We start from the raw sequence: 21,050 nt of genomic DNA, 5'->3' as shown, positions 1-21,050 counted from the left end.
AACAAATACCTGAATGAACATTAAGAAAACTCATGTGAACAATTGCATGAAATAATGATTTAATAAAGAGAATCTCTAGCCAGGTGTGGTGGCACATGTCTTTAGTCCCAGCAGTTGGGAGGCAGATACAGGCTGTTCAAGACCAGCCTGATCTACAAAGTGAGTTCCACGGCAGCCAGATCAACACAGTAAGACCCTGTCTCAAAACAAAAACAGCAAAATAATAATGAAGTAAAGAGAATCTCTGAAGAGAAGACAAAATGAAATAATTTCTCAAAATGAAAATTGCTAGAAGTTAAACAAAGAGCTCAGAGGAAAATATCACTAATGGAATAGATCACGTAGAAAAGAGAAAGTAGATTTTGAGACAAGGTGGTAGAAAGTTAAATGTAAAAATAAAAGGAGGAAAATTATCAAACAACCAGTAAGGGAACATTAAAAAGATATGTGACACTATATTAAGACTAAACCTATGAATAACAGATAACTCAAGAATAAGAAGAAACCCATGTAAGGAAACTGAAAAAAAAATTCAATGAAACCTTAGAAGAAAAATTCCAAACCTAAATTAAAAAGTTGTTTATTAAGGTACAAGACACATACAGCACATCAAATAGAAGAGGCCCAAAAGGAAACTCTACATCACTTAGAAATCAAAACATTAAGTGCCCAGAGCAAGAACAAATAGTGAGGTCAGAAAGAAATGAAATTTCAACATACTCTGGGGTTAAATAGTATCACAAATAAAATGGACCTAACAGACTTCTATAAAACACTCCTACCCCCAAATACAGAAGAATACACTTTTCATCTAATCAACCCATGAAAACTTTTCCAAGACTGTTCACATATTAGGAAAAAACAAGTCTCAACAAGTTTAAGAAAATTTAAATTCACTCTGTCTGACCATAAAGGAATGGAAGTAGATATCAAGAACGATCTAAAGAGTGGAAAGTATGCAAAGTCATAGAAGCTAAACAGCACACCAGTGAATGCAAATTGAGTCAGAAGAGAAAACAAGAAGGAATTAGGAATTAAAAATATTCTTCAAATGTGGGGAGCAAATGAAGTCCTAAGTGAATGTGTGCTTTTAAAATGATCAGAGCCAGGTAGAGGACCCCAATGCCTGGGACACATGGGAATGCCGAAGCTTTCCCCTGGTCTAAGCACACATATTGACACTGTATGCGTAAACTATCAATGGCAGCTTCTTCGTCCCAGGTGACTACAATATGAGACTACTTCCCTACAGAAACCATCTACATCTGCATCTGTTTCCTCCTCCTTAGTGCTATATCTAATAAATATGCTGAGTTCCCAGGTTACCGTTGCCGCATCTCTATCAGCATGTATCACCCACCTGATCCCAGCTTTCCTATGTGTGTCTGTCCTTCTTTCATTCCTTCATGCCTCCTCTAGGTCACTCTCAAAGCCTTATAGGTTGTGACACTAGTACTGAGTTCTCATGAAAACACAGTATCTCACAGTCTATGGGACTTTATAAAGCAACCACAGAGCAAAAGCTTGTAGCACCAAGTGCCCACATTTAAAATTTGAAAGATGTCTTAGTAATCACTTAGTATTTTACCTAAAGGCCTTAGAAAAGTAAGAACAAAGAACCCACAAAAAGAATAAATAGAGTCAGGCAATGGTGGCGCATGCCTTTAATCTCATCACTAGAGAGGCAGAGGCAGGCGCATCTCTGTGAGTTCGAGACCAGCATGGTCTACAAGCACTAGTTCCAGTCTTCAAAGCTACAGAAAAACCCTGTCTCGAAAAACAAAACAACAACAAAAAGAATAGATAGAAATAATAAAAGTCATTGCTGAATTTTAATGAAACATAAATTTAAAAATACAATGAATTCATGAAACAAAGAATTGGCTTTTTGAAAAGATTAATAAAATTGACCACCATTAGCAAAATTAAATAAAGGAAAGAGAGAGAGAGACTCTAGATGAGTTAATTTGGCCTGTCATGGACTGAGAAGATGGCAGGCCCACACTTTCTCTGCATGCCCCACCCTGGGAACAACCAGAGAGGTGATCATCTGCTGTCCCTGTAGCATGAATACTAAAAACCCATAAACAGATATTGGGGTTCAACCTGAAGATCAGAAAAGTAACAGCAGCCAACCACTAGAGAACTCTTACCTCTTTGAAATCTTCAGACTGAAAGAGAGTGAGTTCCTGTCTCATCCCTCCTTATACTCCTCTCTAGTGCTGGGATTAAAGGCGTGTGTCACCACAACCCAGCCTATATGGCTAACTAGTGTGACTGCTGGAATTAAAGGTGTGTGCAATCACTTCCTGGCCTGTATGACTGACTATTGTGGCTGCTTTGCACTGACCTTCAAGCAAGCTTTATTTATTACAACATAAATAAAAAGAAAAAAAGAATACAGATATGATAAGATAAAAGGGTACATTATTGAAGTTACTTTTAAAAGCAATTACTAATTTTAAATACTTTACATTGGATTGGACTTTTGTATATTATATAGTGATTTTGTATACCGATGCAAAATTTGAGATTAATTTTGTTAAAACATACTAAACATACATTTCTATTATTCTTCAAGGTATTGAACCTATATAGCTCATTTAAGAATGTAATGCAAAATTTTAGTCCTTGAAAGATATTATTACCAACTTGTTAGGATAATAAAAAAATTCAGGTTAGTAATTAGTTACCTATTACAATTGAACTTGTAATCACATTAAGTATGCTTTCAAGGTCAAACAGAGATATATTTTAAATAGACAATTATCTTCAAACTCTTCAGAGATCTACAGAATATGGCATTTAATATGTTTTAAGAACATTGGTTCTTTCTTCTTCTTTTTTTTTAATGACAATGAGACATATTTGCTTTTGGCTGCACCAATCAACTTCAGAGAAGATGATGGGAATTGAAGAAACTCCACATGGAATTTGCTTTCTTTGTGGCAAAAATAAGCCACTGGGCAAGACAGTGCCCTTACCTTGACTGCTGACAGTAGTCATCTGTCATTGTCCCATTAGGACAAGCAGGACACAAAAAAGAGTGATTGCTAAACCTTATACAGACATGGTAGGACCATGCTTCAAAAACCCTGCTTCATAGAAAAGTCTGTCAGATATTCCTGGTCTCTGGGCCAAAGATTGATGCTCCAATATTGCAGAACTTTGGGTGACTGTTTAGAAAGCCAGCTATTTCTATTATTTCTCACATTTTTGGAAGTCACTTGTTTGTACTTTCTGTTTACTCAGTTAATATTATTGCCTTTTTGGATCTCTGAGGGAGTTGAAGACTAGATAACTATATTTATAGTTTTACTTGTTTAGCAAATACAGAAATCAAGTTATTGTAGAAAGTAAAATGGGTACAAGACTTTGGACTCACCAAGATAGGATAGATAATGACAAACTCTCTGAATTTATCAAATGCTAATGGACTAGACATTGTTGATGTATTTATTGCCTGTATATATTGTATATAATTATTGTACTTATTGCAAACAGTTTTTCTTGTATGAGTTATAGCCTTCTTGTTTTACTTTATATGAAAAGAGGGAAATGTAGTGATATGTTAATTGTATTTTAATAAATAAAGCTTGCCTGAAGGTCAGGGCAAAGCAGCCACACTAGTCAGCCATATAGGCTAGGCAGTGGTTACACACCTACAGGGACTCCAGCAGCTACACTAGTTAGCCATAGAGGCTGGGTGGTATTGGTACACACCTTTAATTCCAGCACTAGAGAGAAATATAAGGCAGGTTGAGAAAGGAACTCTCTCACTCTTTCAGTCTGAAGACTTCAAGGAGGTAAGAGCTCTCTTGTGGCTTGGCTGCTTTTGTTTTTCTGATCTTTATGTTGAACCCCAATATCTGTCTCTGGATTTTTATTAATCATGGTACACTGTTCATGTGCTGCCAATCCAGTTAGGGGTGACTGAAGCCTCTTTCCCCTTTTGTTAGCTACTGACCCTGACTGTCTGTTGGCATTTAGTCATCAACTAAATCAACTTGAGTACCGCCACTATGCCAAGCTCTATTTATTCACACATACATGATCAGCTTTAGCTTTCCCATGGCAACGAGTTACATCTATAAAGATATCAAAGAAAGAGCTACAGTTTTTCATGGTTACGTCATATTTAGGTACTTGTCTATGGAGAGGTCTCCGGTGTTCTCCTGGATGGAAGTACCTTGTTAGCAGTTGTCCTTACTTCTAATTCAGCCTGGTGCAATTAGATGTATTAGAAGAAAGAATATATAGGAGGCAGATGTATTAGAAGAAGGAATATATAAGAGGCAGATGTATTAGAAGAAAGTATATATAAAAGGACAACAGTGTGCTCTGGGGAAGTAGTTGACCTGCTGTTGTTAGCCCAGAACTTTATCCTGCCTCTTTTCTAGTCTGCTTGGCTGTCTAATACCCACTCTAAGTTTCTCTGCTTCTCATTCCTGATGTTATTTGCTTCATGACTTTATCCCTAGCTTTTCTTTTAGTCCTTAAGTCTGTTTTTACTGTAATATATATGAGCGACATTAATCCCACAGAAGCAAGGAAAGACCACTGAATCTTGTATAGGAGGGTCTTCTTTCTATGTGTTGCTTTCATTGGTTGAATAAAGAAAACCTCCTTGGCCTGTTGATAGGGCAGCCCTTAGATGGCATTGGTAGACAGAACAGAATTCTGAGAGGAACAAGGCAGTGTGGCAGACGCCATGAATCTCTGGCCCTAGATGGACATAGGTTAGGATCCTTGCCGGGAAGCCACAGTCATGTGGTGATACACAGATTTAATAGAAATGGGTTAATTAAGATGTGAGAGTTAGCCAAGAAGAGGCTAGAGATAATGGGCCAGGCAGTGTTTTAAATGAATACAGTTTCTGTGTAAAAAATATTTCAGGTGTAAGCTTGCCGGGTGGCGGGACGCAGCCCGCCACTCCACATTACAACAGAATCAAATCATCATGGTCAAAATGATTAAAGCAATCAATTAATTAAGTGATCTCTTTTATTCAGGTACATGTGTTTTCTCTTCCTGATCAAGAGCTCATTTTTGGATATAAGTAAGATAAGGGGTTTTATAGTTCAGGGGTAGGGGCTTTTGAAATAGGGGATTTGGCAGGAACATAGGCTAGGTTATAGAAGCAGAGCATAAGAATAACAAGTTGGTCATAACAAACTCCTGAAACAAACACATGGTTGCAAGTTGGTCACCTCAAGGTAGTAATAAAAAGGTGGTCATAATAACCTTTTGAAACAAAGGTATAGTTGCCATTTCCTGAAACAGGTAATAAAGAACCATTTGTAGTTAAGGTTATAGGTGGGACATAGCCCAATCAAAAACAGCAATCTGGTTTTGAATCTGGTTTTGTCTTTGCAAGAAGATGACTTCAAGCCTAAGATGGGGCAGGCTGGTTTATCAGCGGCTTGCAGTTTTCACTGCGGCTGTTTTCTCTTACTGACTTCCAAGATCCATCTCCTGCATCATTACCTTGCTTATTTCCAGTGTTGTGATTTTTAAGGGAGAGCTAAGAGAATACCCCTAAACCCATAAGTAGAATCAACTCTTGTTTTCCATGATATAATGCTCTACTGCCTCCCAGAGTATGGAGAGCTTAGCATGAGCCCTTTCTGTGACTACCTCTATTTCTACCTTTGTGTTCAATGGCCAACACTGATATATTTTGAGTAGTTGTGTGAATTTTCCTGAGAAGGGCATAAAAGAAATGTCTATTCATCTTAGTTAGGGCACCAGTAAGACCAAAGTAACGCTTCCACCCAAATCTATCTTAGTGTGGTAAATGTATTTGGAGTTATTTGTAAGAATATATAAAAGAATTTGTCTATAGAATCATGGGTAACTTAGAAACAAGACAGCTACGTCACCAAAAATTCCACCCTGGTGCAAGTGCTGATTCATAAAATCTGCATCCATGGACCTGAGGGGATTGGAGGTTTGGTACTCCGTAGCAGTCATGACTTGGATACCTTAGAGGAGCTTTGTGAATCCTGTAGCCTTCAGGAGCATCCTGCACCTTGTAAGGTTGTTTGTTATTTATTATATTTATTTATTTTCCATGTGTGTTTGTGAGTGTGGGTGTGTATGCATGTGTGGGGGTATACACATACTGAAGCATGAAGTGAACATCATAGGACAACTTGTAGGAGTCTCAGTCAGTTCATTGCTTCTACCATGTGGAGCCCAGTGATTGAATTGAGGTCACCCAGAATTGCTATTTGGCAGCAAGTTTCTCTACCAGATGCCATCAGGCCAGGCCACCTTCTAAGTTGTGGTAGCATCTTTCACTGATTTCCTGTGTTTTAGTAGCTTCCCTGCTCCCTCCACAATAGACCATTTCCTTTGGGAGGAAATGGCAGCATAATGGGAGGCCATGTTGGGTTATTGCTGTTTTGCAGGGCTGGAGATAAGCCCAGAGCCTTGCCCATGCAAGGGAAGCCTCTACCACAGTGCTGTGCTTCTTGCCCTGAACCCACGGCCTCTCTTTCACCCTCCTTCTCCCCTGTGTTCTTTTCTTTCTTTTCTTCTTTGTGTTGGAGGTAACAGAAGAGTTGGGGGAAAGAATTGGGGCAAGAAAAGAAATGTTTTGAATTGGAGAATTCATTTATAGTTTTGTGTATTTGGCTCATTTTTATATCTGTTCCTGAGTATTTTCAGGATAATTATGATTTTTCTGAGAACTGTGTGGACAGAAAACAACATTCTTTAAGATGTTGTATTTCAGGGCACCTCATGCTTTTGTGGCATTGTTATATCTGGAATTAAGTGGGACAGTTGCAATTTCTTTTATGTATTCCACCCCACCACAAGATAATAGGACATCTTGCTAGTTTTATTCATGGTAACCATCTTACATAAATCTCAGTATGGAGGGATCACAGTTGTTGCATTTGCAAGTTAAAATCCTCAGTAGTGTTTATTTGTTAAGTGATTTAATCTTAAATAAAAAGAAACATCCTTCAAATGTCCAAATGAAATTTCAATGCAAATATGGAGTTTTTAAAACTAAAACAGTTATGTATAGAAGCATAGCATACATATTTCACAATATCTTATTTGTATAGAGATGTAGGAATACTTGATTATTTTGGAGGGCAACTATATTACATAAAAGAAGGCAGGGGATGGTTCTCACCTGAATGCTGTCTGAACTGGACTTCAGGGAACTAGGTAAACTGATTTTTATAGGATCTATCACAAATCTTATTGATTTATTGATTTTTATTTTATTCTTTATTAAAATTTTATGTAGGGGTATTACATTAAATATGTTAAGTAAATAAACATTATTTTTATTTTCTTGTTTTTTAAACAGTTCTTAGAACTGAACTTATGGCATCATGCATGCTAGGCAAGTACTCTACCAGTAAGCTATGTCCCTGACCCTTAATTTTTTAAATATTATTTCAAGAGCAGGTCTTGATCCCCATAGCCTTATACAATGCTTGTTACTCATACTCATGAATTATTTGATTTATTTTTATGGAATTCTAAAAGTGAAGGTTGTTTATTTGCTAACAGAGAAGAGAAACATGCATTTTTGTTGTTATTGCTGTCCATCCTGTTTTACTTTTGGCATGGGGTCTTCTGTGTAATTCAGATTGTCCTGAAACTCATGGTTTTCTTGTCTTGGCTTCCTGAATTTGAGGATTGTATGTGTAGACCAGCGCACCAGTTAACCCTCAACAGTGAGTTCACTGAAGATGTTTAGGCTTTCCAGGGTTTGAGTTAGGGTGCTGTATATGTCATACATACTTTACCTTTGGTGAAGCAGAAATCAGCACCTGGGAGGTGCATGGAGTTCCCAGAAGATGGGCCTGTCACATGGATACTGAATAGCTGAGTGGATTCAGCCCCCCTTTTCCCTGATTGTAGAAGATGCACTATTCAACACTGTGGGTTGTATGCTGTAGTGATGAGGTGAGCAGGCCTCCTTTCGACCTGCCTGGCTCCCACATGGCTACCTTTACACCTGAAATAACAACACACAAATTGTACTCTTTTAAACACTGCCTGACCCATTGTCTCCAACCCCTTATTGGCTAACTCTCACTTCTTGATTAACCCATTTCTAATAATCTGTGTAGCACCACGAAGCAGTGGCTTACCGGGAAAGATTCCGCATATCTGACCTGGCGGCTGGCTCCATGGCGTCTGCCTCATTGCCTTCTTCCCAGCATTCTGTTCTGTCTATTCTGCCTATCTAAGCTGCTGTCCTATCAAAAGCCAAGGCAGTTTTTTTATTAACCAATGAAAGTAACACATAGACAGATGACCCTCCTATATCAGTATGCTGTTACCAAATGTAAGTCAAGTGTAGTTTTACTTCCTAACTTGTAATATTATTTTTTTGAAAAAATTAGACAGGTTAAAAAAAACTTATTACTAAGAATGGTAGTTTGGGAAAATAGTGTCAGAATACTAGTATTTTAAAATGACTCATTTTTAAAAACATGATGCTTTCTTTGCTCCAGAATGGTTTTCTCAATACACCTTTTTTCTCAATTACATACCAATCATACACTGCTGTTAAGAATATTTGAAATTTAACATGTGAAAATTACTGGGTAGAGAATAAATGTATGGCCTTGTCATTTGTTTAGGTCTCTTGACTAAAAAATATTTTAAAGTTTAAAAAGAATTCTTGGTCATAATAATGCAAGTTTTCTGGAAAATAGTTTTTCAGTAGTAGTAAGCCCTCTCATTATCTGTTCTCATAGGTAGAAAAAAGTATTTACTTTAGCAACCTCCTTGGCAAATAATGTGTAGATTAACACAGAGATTGCTTTGGGACCCTAATTTATAGTGATCTGCTTGCAAGCATGCACGTATAGACAGCAGACCCATTCCAGCACCTTGGCAAATCAATTGCCTTGCAGGATTTCAAAATGTATTGGCATAAATGCCAGACTGTGAAGGAATTGCACCACATGGGTTGTATTTATCAATAGCAGCAGTCTATTATTCCAAATGGAATGTGTGCCAGGTAACAGCTTGTAATGACAAATATCATCTGCTCCTGTTGAGGAGGGGAACAGCATGGGTGCGCTGAAGACCGTGGAGCCTGTAATTGATCACAGCATCATTTAGCAGCTTGGGACGCACTCCATCCACAGCTTCTCAGTGGTCCTATCTCCCTGGAGCCGTTTTCCTCTCCCTTTCTTGCTTCTTCATAGCCAGCGAGCAAATAGTTATTGACTGTTGTCTATATACCTGGTCTGATCCTGGACTAAGTTCAGGGAAAAGTAAAATGATGAAACAAGGACAAAATCTGAACCGAACACCCAATAAAATCCAATATGGATGAGAGATAAAGAACAGAACTTACAAAAGAAGTTATCAAGGAGCAAAGGAACAGAAATGATCAGCCATCTGAAGTTGGGATAGAGTTGTCCCGGGCAGAATAAACATTTTTAAGGCGCAGTTATAAAAACGTGGTTTGTTTTGGTAACACAGATTGCGCAATAGTTGACGGACTACTGCCTGATAGAGGGCAGTGATGTAAAAATAGATTGAAAAGGTAGCTTGGGTGGACACTGCGCCCCTGTGAAGCATTGTAGTGGGCATGTTATCCAGAAAGCTCAGCAGGTTAGAGTTGATTGACCGATGAGCAGATGCTGTGCCAACAGTGTGGCGGTGCCAGGCTGAGCCTGGAGAAGGGTACAGACCGAGAAACTGTGTGTGAAGCCTGTGACTGAATGTATAATGTTGCCAGGAACATTATTGTTTCTAATCCTTCTCATGGGAATCTTTCACTATCGTAGAGATGGGAGGTCATGGTTGAGCTGGTCTTTAAGCACTAAGCTTAAGCTCCACTGACACTTTAGATCAGTCTCTTAGTGGAGATGGATGAATGCCTCGCCCAGCAATGGAAAAGAGGGAGACATAGAAGGCACAGGTACAGAACAAGAGTAAGTATTTTACAGAGGGTGAGAAATGAAATCTATTAAATGAAGTCTATTTAAATTGGACTATTAAAGCCTTGGAAGTAGGAATACAGAATGATGTTCCAAAGCTATAGGTCTTCAGTTACTGACACTTAGCTAATGAAGGGCAAGAACAAGGTTGAAAAAAGAAATGATGTCTTGTGTGGGTGATTGGCAGGACCTTTTGCCTTAATCTCAGCATACTATCCACGAAACTCTTAGGTCACTTGTGCCATTGTGACAGACCGTCTTTGATTTCTATGTATGATTCCTTCGCTATTGCTACAATCACAAGGGGATTGAGCAAGGTCATCTGAGCCTCATGGAGAGTAGACTCCAGGTGGGCTCTCCACATGTGGCAAACATACAAGGGAAGGCAGAAGGGAACAATAGGATGCCCAAGGTAGTATTTAAGTTAGATGTTGTGAGTATATCGTGGGACATCCCATTAGAGGAAAAACAAAGAGTCCTCTGACAGCAATGAGGGCCTGCTCAGAAACACAAGAATTTGTCATAAGGCCATAGTGTCTCATTTTCCTATTTTTTTCTTGGGAAAAGTCCAACGCTCCGAATGTAAGAATGGAATAATTAAGGTTGCCTCTCAGAGCAGAGGGGGCCAATAGGATTGGGATGACGTCCTTACATGTTGACATGGGCACAGAATGTGGTTCCTCCTTAGCTTGAAAGTGCTCTGATCTTACAGAGTTCTTATTCAGGATGCTTATACATTGTTCATTTTTTTTCTAACTAGAAAATAAGTTGATGCAAATATATCTTTTAAAATATCCCGTAACAATGGCATGGACAATTAGCATACATTCTAGCTTTACTTAATGTTTGTTGTGATCTTGGGAGAACTACTATTATAATCCAGGCAAGGAAGATATAGACAGCCATACTTTCTAAGCCCAAATTAGAGTCCTTTATTAGCCAGCAACTGAGATTAGGCTCTTTCCCAAGAGAACACTTGGCACCGAAGCTCAGGTGTACAGCTTTTATAAAGACACACACAAAAAAACAAAACAAAACAAAAAACTTATGACATCACTGGTAAATGTAGGTCAAGAGAACCTACTGACATTTGTTTTGATAGAACACAATTGTTTAGGTTATGCTTCTGGGCCATGGTCTGGGTCGGGTAAAGTCTCAAATGTGTTGCCAAGAAAAACATGACTATTCAAGAAATTAGGAGCTTTCAAAAATCCGTCTCCTGAGCAGGTACAAAATAAAGTCAGGGTAAGATCAGGGAAAGGCTGCGTGACGTTGGCCTCTTGACTGCTTGCCCACTTTGTGCTTAGCTTCCCTCGTGTCTGTCAGAGCACCTGTGCAGCCTTCCCGAGTAGGATGCTTCTGATGATAACGGGACTGGGCAGACATGAGAAGACATGGAAATGTGAAGCTGTCAGGATGGTGCCGTGCTTAATATCCCTGGTGCTTAATAATCATAACTAATTCTTCTGGCCTCTGCAATGTGCCGATGGATACCTACATGTCAGGATACCCTTCTTGACTCCCAAGGGGAACGGAGGAAAGCCTTTGAAATGCTCACTGTAGGGCCTGGTCCTCCTTTCTTGACAACAGCTGACAGAATGAGAATGGCTTTGCCAAGCTGCCATTCTGAGCTGACTGTGCTGTTGGAGGGAACTCACTGTATATGATTGAAGCTGAATCACAGACTCCTAAATTGATGATGAGGAAACTAATGTTTCGAGTGAGCGATGATTATCTTGCTCTCAATCCAACCATGCTTTCCCCACAGAGGCACCTACATTACAACAAAGAATTTAGTCTGAACAGCGTCTGTGGTGGGGAACCTTCTCCACCTCAGATCTTGTAATGTGTTTGTCATAAAATGTCCACTTTCTTTTTCCTTTAGTATGTGACAAAGTCCTCAAGTAAATGGAACAAACAGGGAGGAATGCAGGGGTGGGCAAAATATTGCAGATGTAAAGGCCATGCATCTCCGAGGGGTTCTTCCTCTGAATCCCTGCATGGGCAGGCCTCTTGCTGCTGGTTAAGGGGATTGTAGCCTTGGAAGATCACCATCCATTTCACAGTGTTGGTTTTCCTGGTACCCAAAATCTTTTCTGTTGGTGAAGTTTTCAGTATTTTTTAAAACTAACTCTATTGAAGTATAAATTATATACAATAAGTAGAACACATTTAAAGCAAGTAAATTGGCAAGTTTCAGCATATGTAAATTACCATCAAACTAGCTGAACAATCAAGAAATTGAAATTCCTCTAACTCCCAAATCCTTCCTGTGATGCTTTTTGACAACCTCTCCCAATAAGTGACACAATTCAACTTGGACTAAGGGTAAAGCCCTGTGTGTGTGTGTATGTGTGTGTGTGTGTGTACATGTATATATGTATGTATATGTATATATGTGTGTGTGCATGTGTGTTCATATCTGTATATACATGTGATTATGTGTGTATGTGTATTGTATGTTTGCATGAATTTTTATATTATGTGTGTATATTATGTGTCTCTGTGTGTGCTTCTGTGCCTATGTGAGTATATGCCATGTGTGTGATAGCCTGTAGAAGCCAGAAGACAATGTTGGATCTGATAGATATGCTTGGCATGATTATGGGAACTATACTCAGTTCTGTGGAAGAACAGCAAATGTTCTTAACCACTGAACCAACTTGTAGTCCTCCAAAAGTTTTAATAAATTATTTCTTATAACTTTCAGGTTCGACTACTCAAACCTTCTCTGAACTTTGAAGGTTTCATATTTTGGAGAATGTGTCTGTTGCTTTAAGATGATATATTTGATGGTATAAAATTATTCCTAATAATTTTATCATTATAATACAATTTTAATAATTAGATTACATATTGTGATGCATATTGTATAACAATATAATTTATATGTATAAGAATATAAAATGAATAATATATCATATATAACTGTCTTATTCTATTATTATTTTGAGTTTAGTTATTTTATTTCTGACACTGGCCATTTGTGTCTTCTCTCATTTATTTTCTGTATATTTAGTCTCCAATGGCTGCTGTAACAAATTCCCCAAAGTCGGTAACTGAAAAAGTCTATCACAACCCTCCAGTAACTGGTGTTGAGGAGTTGAAGTCAAGCCAGAGATTCAGAACCAGGGCCCTCTAGACGATGCTGTTCCTGAGTGAGTGCTTTTATTCCAAGACAGTTCAGGGTTCAAAACAGGAACAGAGAAACAATGAAAAACAGAATATTTATCACAATCAATGAATATGCTCAGGATACAGAAGATCCCAAGGCAATATGGGAACTGTTTGCATAAGGCCCTTGAGCTCACGAAACTTCATTGCTTAGGAAAGGGGAAAAAACATTTTGCTCATGGCATTCTTGGGGTGGATAGAAACCTTCTTCGCAAGAGAGTAAACAAATTCTAAGGGAAGAGGGTTCACACGGTGGAGTAAGTAGGAAAGTCTGTTATATACAGACGACAAAAGTTGACATTTTGAGCTCATGAGATGGCTCACTGGGTAAAGGCCTGACACCCAGCTTGACTCTGACAACTTGAGTTCAATCTCCAAAACCACATGATTGAAGGAGGAAACCAACTCCTGCCAACAGTTCCATGACCTCATCATGTATGCCATGGCATGTTGGCAGAGGCTGCTCTTTCCTTTCCAGCTGCTCAGACTCAAAATAACTACACAGAAACTATATTAATTGTAATACTGTTTGATCAATAGCTTAAGCATATTTCTAACTAGCTCTTATATCTTAAATTTACCCATTTCCACTATTTTGTATTTTACCATGAGGCTTGTGGTTTACCGGTAAAGCTTCCAGACGTCTGTCTACTCCTGTGGCGGTGGCTACCTGGCGTCTGTCTGAATCTGCCTATTTTTTTCCTCTACCTCTGCTTGGAATTCTTGCCTTGTTCTTTTCTGCCCTGCTAGAGGCCTAAAGCCTCTCTATTAATTAATGGTATACAGAGGGGAATCCCACATCAATGGCATGCATATCTACACATACACACAAACATGTATACATACATCCAATTCAAAAGTTATTTTCAGAAGTAAAACCGTACATTTGTTGTCCCCCAGTTCTGTTGGGAACAAGTTGAGGACCAGTGTGACTGAACTGAAATGAAGGCATCCTTAGGTGCTCTCCCTCCACAGGCTCTCGAAGGCAGTCTGCTCCTTGATTTTTCCCACTTTGGTGTCATCCCATGTTTCCTAGCCTATGTCTAAGTCAGTCGAGTCCCTGTCATTTTCCCTGTCTTGAACATTGCACTTCCTGTGAGGCTTCACTGCAGACAGACCAGGTAATCCAGTATAATCTCACCTTGAACCAACCTGCACGGACTCTTTGGCCATGAGGGCAGAGTTCAGGACAAGGGTCATTGCAAAGGGATCCTCATTTGGCCTCCACAGTCTGGTTTGAAAGTTCCAGATTTATTCATCTTTTCCAGGAACCAGCTTCTGGCTTCACTAGTTCAGTTCAACTGTCTTCCTCTTTGCTACTTTGTGGGTTTTGCTGTTATTTTTAGCCTGTGTTTCCTTTGTCTTTTTTGTTTGTTTGTTTGTTTCTTAAGGTTGTAGCTAAGGTTTTTAGCTCCATTCCACAAAGTTTACATGGTGTCTTTTCATAGACTTTCACACTCTTTACATTGTTCCTTGGTTGGTAGAATCACCCAAGAATTTCCACTCTAGGTGCCTTTCAGTTGATTTCCGAAAGGCATTATACTCAAAGAACATTTTCTTGGTAATTTCCAACTTGAGTACGTTTAAATTAATTGAGTGTAGTTTTGGAGATGCGTTTGAAGACATTAAAGCATAACTGTTTTGTTGTTACTGAAGACTGTGTATAGCCCTTTTCTGGTTCACAATTCAGGGTTTGGAGAGCTACACCATTATGCACAAGAGCTTTATAGAGAAGCTGTTGAGATGTCTGCCCCATTAGGGGGAATAAGAGAGTGAAATATCTGTGCATAAGAGAGTGAAAATATCCAGAAGCATCTGGAAACTTGCAGAGAGCAGAGAGAGGGGAAAAAAACCCAAAATGAAAACACACCAAACCAAACCATACCAAACATGGCCAGGACTATCTGTGAGGGAGTGGGGAGGGCGGTGTAGATAGCAGAAATAGAGACTAGTGGTCGTGGGTGCGTAGTGGGTATAGAGAGCGGGAATCTGAGGTGAGAAGCCAGGCAGCTACTGTGAGAACTTTGAAATGCATAGGAAGTATTTGCGAGTTGGGACTGAGAGAGCCTGGAGACCAGAGTGAGCTTAGGTGAGCTGATAGGTGCCACAGGTATATATCAGTAGAGAGATAGAGAACCATATGTCCCTTATACCAGAGGCAAGGAAAATACTGCCTTTTGGTGGGTACAGTTCCTAAGGAATGCTGACTTTTATCTAACTGCTAAAAATCCTCCTTTAATCCAGTTTGAGCCCATTTCTGGATATATGGACTCCCTGGGACCTACAACCCCTCAAGTTGGGCAGATCATAACCACCTGCAATTCCAGCTACAGGGGATTTGACATTCTCGACTGTGGGCACCCACACACATGGTATACACCCCCACATATGGTATGCACCCACACACCTGGCATATACCCACACACATGGTGTACACCTCCACACACGGTATACCCACACACAGGCAGACACACATACACATAAATAAAAATTAAAATAAATCTTAAACAAAATTCCCATTTCCCAAAGTGACCCCCCCCCATAGCAGACAGTTTGTTGATAGAATTCCTGATGTCTTCTGCTTCCCACTGATTTCTTGCCTGTTTCTAAACTGGAGAGTAACTGAGTTATTCTGTCTTCCTCATAGACGTGTCAAACATTATTTCATACATTTTGATAATATTTCGGTTTGGTACATTCTCCTGATGAATTGATTTTCATCAGACACTGAAATTACTTGTCTTCTGAAACTTATGATTTTTTTTTTTTTGCCAGATGTTATACATTGTTGATCCTTGTTGTAGGATGTTGCCCAGTAGCATAGAAACCTCTTTCTTCTGGATTTTGCCTGGCTCTTTAGTGCTTTCACGTGGAGAAGTAAAGCTGATGAACCTTTATTCTGTCTCAGCTGCTAAATGCAAGTCAAAAGCTGAGGGTTTGTGCGATACAACTGGGGTCCTTGTGTGTTCTTAAGCAGTCGGCAGGCTGAGATCCCACCGGTGCACCTATCCATAGGAAGGGCAGCTGGTAGACTGTCTCTTTTCTCGATGCCATTGAGCCCATGTTAAACCTGTTACATCAGACAAGAGTTATGCAGCACGTAGCCTGAGATGTTTGAAACGGAATAACAGAGCAAAGCACACTGGTTCCTCAGCCTCTTCGTGACTGCCAATATGTTTAAAGTTAGCTGGTCATAAGATTTAGTTTGTGTGTGTGTGTGTGTGTGTGTGTGGAAAATTTCTGCATTTCAAGACACAAATGTCTACAACAATTAAACATGAACTTCTTGAATATACAAAATTGTATTTCATTACAAAAACAAAATAATTATACAGTGAAATAGAACTTGGCATTTTGAATTTTGCTGAGGAACAGTTAGACAATAAGTACACTTAAGTGTTTTTTGCTTCTCTTTTATTCTGCTTACCTTCTTGATATAAAGATTAATGATAGTTTTGATTTATCCAGCCCATTCTGCTGCCATGGAAAAACTAGGTTTATGACTTTAACAAAAGGAAATTCTTAAACTTGTTTACACATGATCATATGTGTAACTGCTCTGATCAAAACATTAATGAAAAAATATCTGGTAGAATAAGGGAATTAGCATTGCTTATTGTTTAAAGAATACAAGAAAAAAATAGAAAATTTAGATTTGTTTTAAAGACCTAGAAAAGAAATACATACTTGTAGTAGCTCCTAAATCATTAATGCTTGGCTTTATCTTATTCTTGTCCTACTAGCTCTTATAACTTAATCTGCTTTATCTTCATCTGTGTTTTGACTCAGGGATTTGTTTACCTTTCTTTCATTCTGTATGTCCTACTCTGCCAGTGGCTGACTGGTGGCTGCCTGGCCCTGGAAGAGTCCTTCCTCTGCTGCCTGTTCTCGCCTCTCATTCTCTTCTTCTGAGCCTAGATTCCTCTTTCTAGTTATTCTCTCCGCCTGCCAGCCCTGCCTATCCCTCTACTGCTGACTATAGTCCATTCATCTTTTTATTAGACCAATCAGGCGCCTTAGGCAGGCAAAGCAACACATCTTTACATCGTTAACCAATGCCACATAAATAAATGTCACACATCTTTACATCATTAAATTAATTCAGGATAAGCAAAGGTAACACATCCTTACATAGTTAAAGTAATATTCCACACACTTGCTAGCCCATCCCTTTATGTTAAGGCATGGCAGACTGTGGTCCGACTTGTTATAATTTTCTCCCTATGATCTTACCTGGCCGTCAGTTCATGATATAGTGGAATAGTGGAATACTGTTATAGACTTCTTGAACAAGGAAAAGATAGTCTTTGACCTATGGAAACCAAGATAAGCAGACTTTGATTTGGTTACCATTTAAAATTTACTCCTAATACACAGGGCAAGAGATATTTTACACGAAGGTTTTGGCTGTAGGGGAAAGGTTGGTGTTCGTAGAGTAGTGTGTGCATCCCTTCTTTGTGAAGTTCACTTCGAGATATTTATATTTGCTCAGAAGCCCACCTTCCTTCCCGCGAGTGATTGATATGTCTTGCAACATTGTCACATCAAGATACCTGACCTTTCCTTGCCTCACACAGCCCTTCTGATATAGTTGATTGTCCTGTAGCCTGAGTGAGCCTAAGTCATTTTTATGTGTGGCATTCGCTCAGTCTCCTTTTTAAATGAGTTATCCTTTTATTGAGCTCTTAGTGACTCTACTGCTCCGCGAGGCTGATTTGTCATGTCTTTACACTGAGAAACAGAAACATTTTCAGTAAGTCAAATTTTGTGGTTTTAATCATACTCTTGAGGAGTCAGAACAGTCTTAGCCCTGTAGCATTTAGTTCTAATTAATACTATGGCTCGGCATCTCATATCACCATTTATTACTGAGACATTGCACATATTCTTTATCATTTCTGTAACCTGAAATAGTGATATTTACATGGATTTTAGTTCCCTTGGCTTATTTGGGGTTTGGTGATGAAGCATGACCTTCAGGGAATGTGCTTTAATTAAGTGGTTGGCATCCTGGGAGCGACAAGCCATTTTCTCTCACAGCAGAGATGTCCTAGTCCAGCAAGGATACCATATACAACACTTGGTAGTGTTTCCAGGGCACTCTGTGGCAAACCCTTTAAAGAGTAAAAGCTATGTCATGACCCAGGCCAGTTACCTTATGAGAGGCCTCGGTGATTTTGATACCACAGCTGTGCAGAACTGATCCAGGATGTTAGAAATCCCATATATATTTTATTACATTTATCTGTGACTGTGTGTGTACATGTCTGTATGTGTTTGTGTGTGCACGCACACATGTCCCTGTTGTGCATGGCATGGTGTGCCTCTGGAGATCAGAGAGCAACTTGCAAGCATTACTTCTTTCCTTTTGTCATGTGGGTCTTAAGGATGGAGCTTAGGTCACCAGGTTTAGGCACCAGGTAAGGCATCTCACTAGCCTCTGTTTTATATTTTTGAATGATCACTGAATGCCTCTTGAGGGAAACTCAGTTTTTAAACATTTCCATTCATACATATATTTATACACAACAGATGTTATTTTTCTTTTATTTCCTTTTGATAATTTTCAGTGTATCCATAACCAGAATTGATATCAAGCCTAAATTCCATGAGGTCACTAGAATAGAGTGGGATGAATTTTATTCTTATTTGTTTGTGATAAATGCTTTTTCATGTGATTGTTTTTGCCAGTTACTTTGTAAATGGTCCCATATGGATGCATTTTAAGTCCTTTTTAATTGTGAAGTAGAAAAACAAAATGCATAATTAATCATTGTAACTAGAAAGAATTCAAGGATAAATAATGTGTGACAGATTCAGTTCTGTGAGTCTAAATATTACCCATGACATGCGGTCATCAGAATTCTCTGCTGTGGCCTCTCAAATTACAATTCAAAATTTCTGTAGGTTTTAGAAGCAAGACATTGTTCCCAAATTTCCGTAAAAGTTGTATTTCAAAATGCCCAATGGTGTTAATTTCACAGAGATTTGCAATGGGATATTAAAGTAATGGCCGGGTCTTTCTCTCTTTCTTTGTGAAAACAGCTGGACCTGTAATCTGCAGAATGCTGAGTTACGCCCCTACCCGCCGGGCTTTATTTGTGGGATGTGGTTTACAGATGTTCCAGCAGCTCTCGGGCATCAACACCATCATGTACGTATCCTTGTCAGCTTGCTCTTGAAAAGTCTGTGCAGGGAGTGATTCACAGGGAAGACAAGAGAGAGTGCTCCATAGTTTGTCACACTCTTGAATGCAGAGGAATGTCCTCTGGGCGTGTCTTATGATTGTTAAAAACTCCACATTCGATACCATGAGGTTATTTGTGTTTGGTATATTATCGTTAGTATATGTTTTATATAAGTTGTTTTTATGCCTCTGATTCTTTCGTATAATCCAAGCTGACATATTTTTGAACTTCATTTATTGTGCAGAGTCCCACAGAGCATTTTCATGCAGTCTTGTAATGATTTTGGAGCACATTCTTTCCCCGTAGCCACCGCATTCCTTTCTTGACCATGTTCCCTCATATCCCTCTTGTTTCCCAGACAGATTTGTGCCTACATTCATATAATCTCTATAGATTTGATTTTATGTACAATTTTATATACAATTTAGGACTCTCAAATGGGAAAATAATGTGATATTTGTCTTTCTGAGACTCACTTAATTCACTTAATATGATAATCTCTGATTGTACCCATTTTCTTGCAAGCATTATAATCTCATTATTCTTATGGCTAAACAAATTCCACTGTATATATAAATGATATTTTCTTTATCCATTCCTCTGTTGATGGACATCTAGGATAGTTCCATAGCTTAGTTGTTGTGCACAGTGCAATGCATTATACATTGATATAAAGTATCTTTGTGATGTATTGACTTAGAGTTTTGGGAAGTGGTGAAGTTGGGTCACATTGTAGGTTTCAGAGAATCCTCTGTGCTGATGTTTATGGTGACTGGACTAGCTTACATTTTCTCCCAATAATGCACAAGGGTTTTGTTGTCCTCATCCTTAAGAGCCATTTTGTTTTCTTGATGGCTGCCATTCCAATTATAATATCAAGAAATGCATTTCCATGACTAGTGAAGTTAGCTTTTTTTTCATGTATTTTCATGTATATTGGCCATTTGTGTTTCACCTTTTGGGACTTTCTGTTCATTCCAGTCTCCCATTTAATGATGTGATTGTTCATTTTTGAATCTTTTGGTTCATTGTATATGCTAGTGTTAGACGTTAGAAACATACACAACTCGCAAAGTTTCTGTCTAACTCTGTATGTTCTCTCTGCACCTAAGTCAATTTCCTTTGCTGTATGTAAGTTTTTTACATCACTGAGTCCCATTTGTCTATTCCTTTTTGAGCAACTGGTGCCCTTCCGAGATGCTTACCCATGCAGATATCCTTAAGTATTCCTATACATTTTCCTCTAGTAGTTTACAGAGAAATTATCATTTGATTTCTCTCCTGGGGTCTACTCATGTGATGTGTCATTCATTTACTTGAATGGACTGAACCATCCATAGATCTTTGGAATGAGGCTGACTTGATTATAGTCAAGTTTTGATGTGTACTTGTGTGCTTTTTCTAAGTATCATATTGGTTATCTTTGAATCAATATTAATCAGGAAATTTGTTACATAATTTTCTCCTTTTTTTGTTGTGCCTCATTCTGAATTTGGTACTAGGGTAATTTGGGCATTGTAGAAGGGGTTTGGTACTCTTCTTCTCCTTTCTAGTTCATAGAAGAAATAGCTTTTGAAACATTGTTGTCAATTCTTATTTATAGACATGATTGAATTTAACAGTAGACTTCAGTTGGGGGATTTTTATTCTTCAGTCTTGTTACTTTTAGGTCTGCTTAAATTGTTTATGTTGTGTTAATTTAACTTTGGTTCATTTAGAAACTCATCCTTTTCAATTTTCCAGTTTAATGAAATAC

At 38.7% G+C, this 21,050-nt stretch overlaps 1 protein-coding gene across 1 annotated transcript in view; it reads left to right on the top strand.

The window, feature by feature from the left end:
- The window catches only part of Slc2a13 (solute carrier family 2 member 13), a 322,976-nt gene that overhangs the window by 158,225 nt on the left and 143,701 nt on the right, over positions 1 to 21,050 (top strand). The window contains exon 4 of the mRNA XM_085678796.2: positions 19,152 to 19,260. Within this exon, the coding sequence (XP_085534922.1) occupies positions 19,152 to 19,260 (109 nt within the window). The remainder of the gene's footprint in view (positions 1 to 19,151; positions 19,261 to 21,050) is intronic.

The sequence above is a fragment of the Myodes glareolus genome, chromosome 19 (genome assembly GCF_982192425.1).
Source record: "Myodes glareolus chromosome 19, mMyoGla1.1, whole genome shotgun sequence".
Lineage (NCBI taxonomy): Eukaryota > Metazoa > Chordata > Mammalia > Rodentia > Cricetidae > Myodes > Myodes glareolus.
This window is presented reverse-complemented; position numbering and strand designations above follow the sequence as displayed.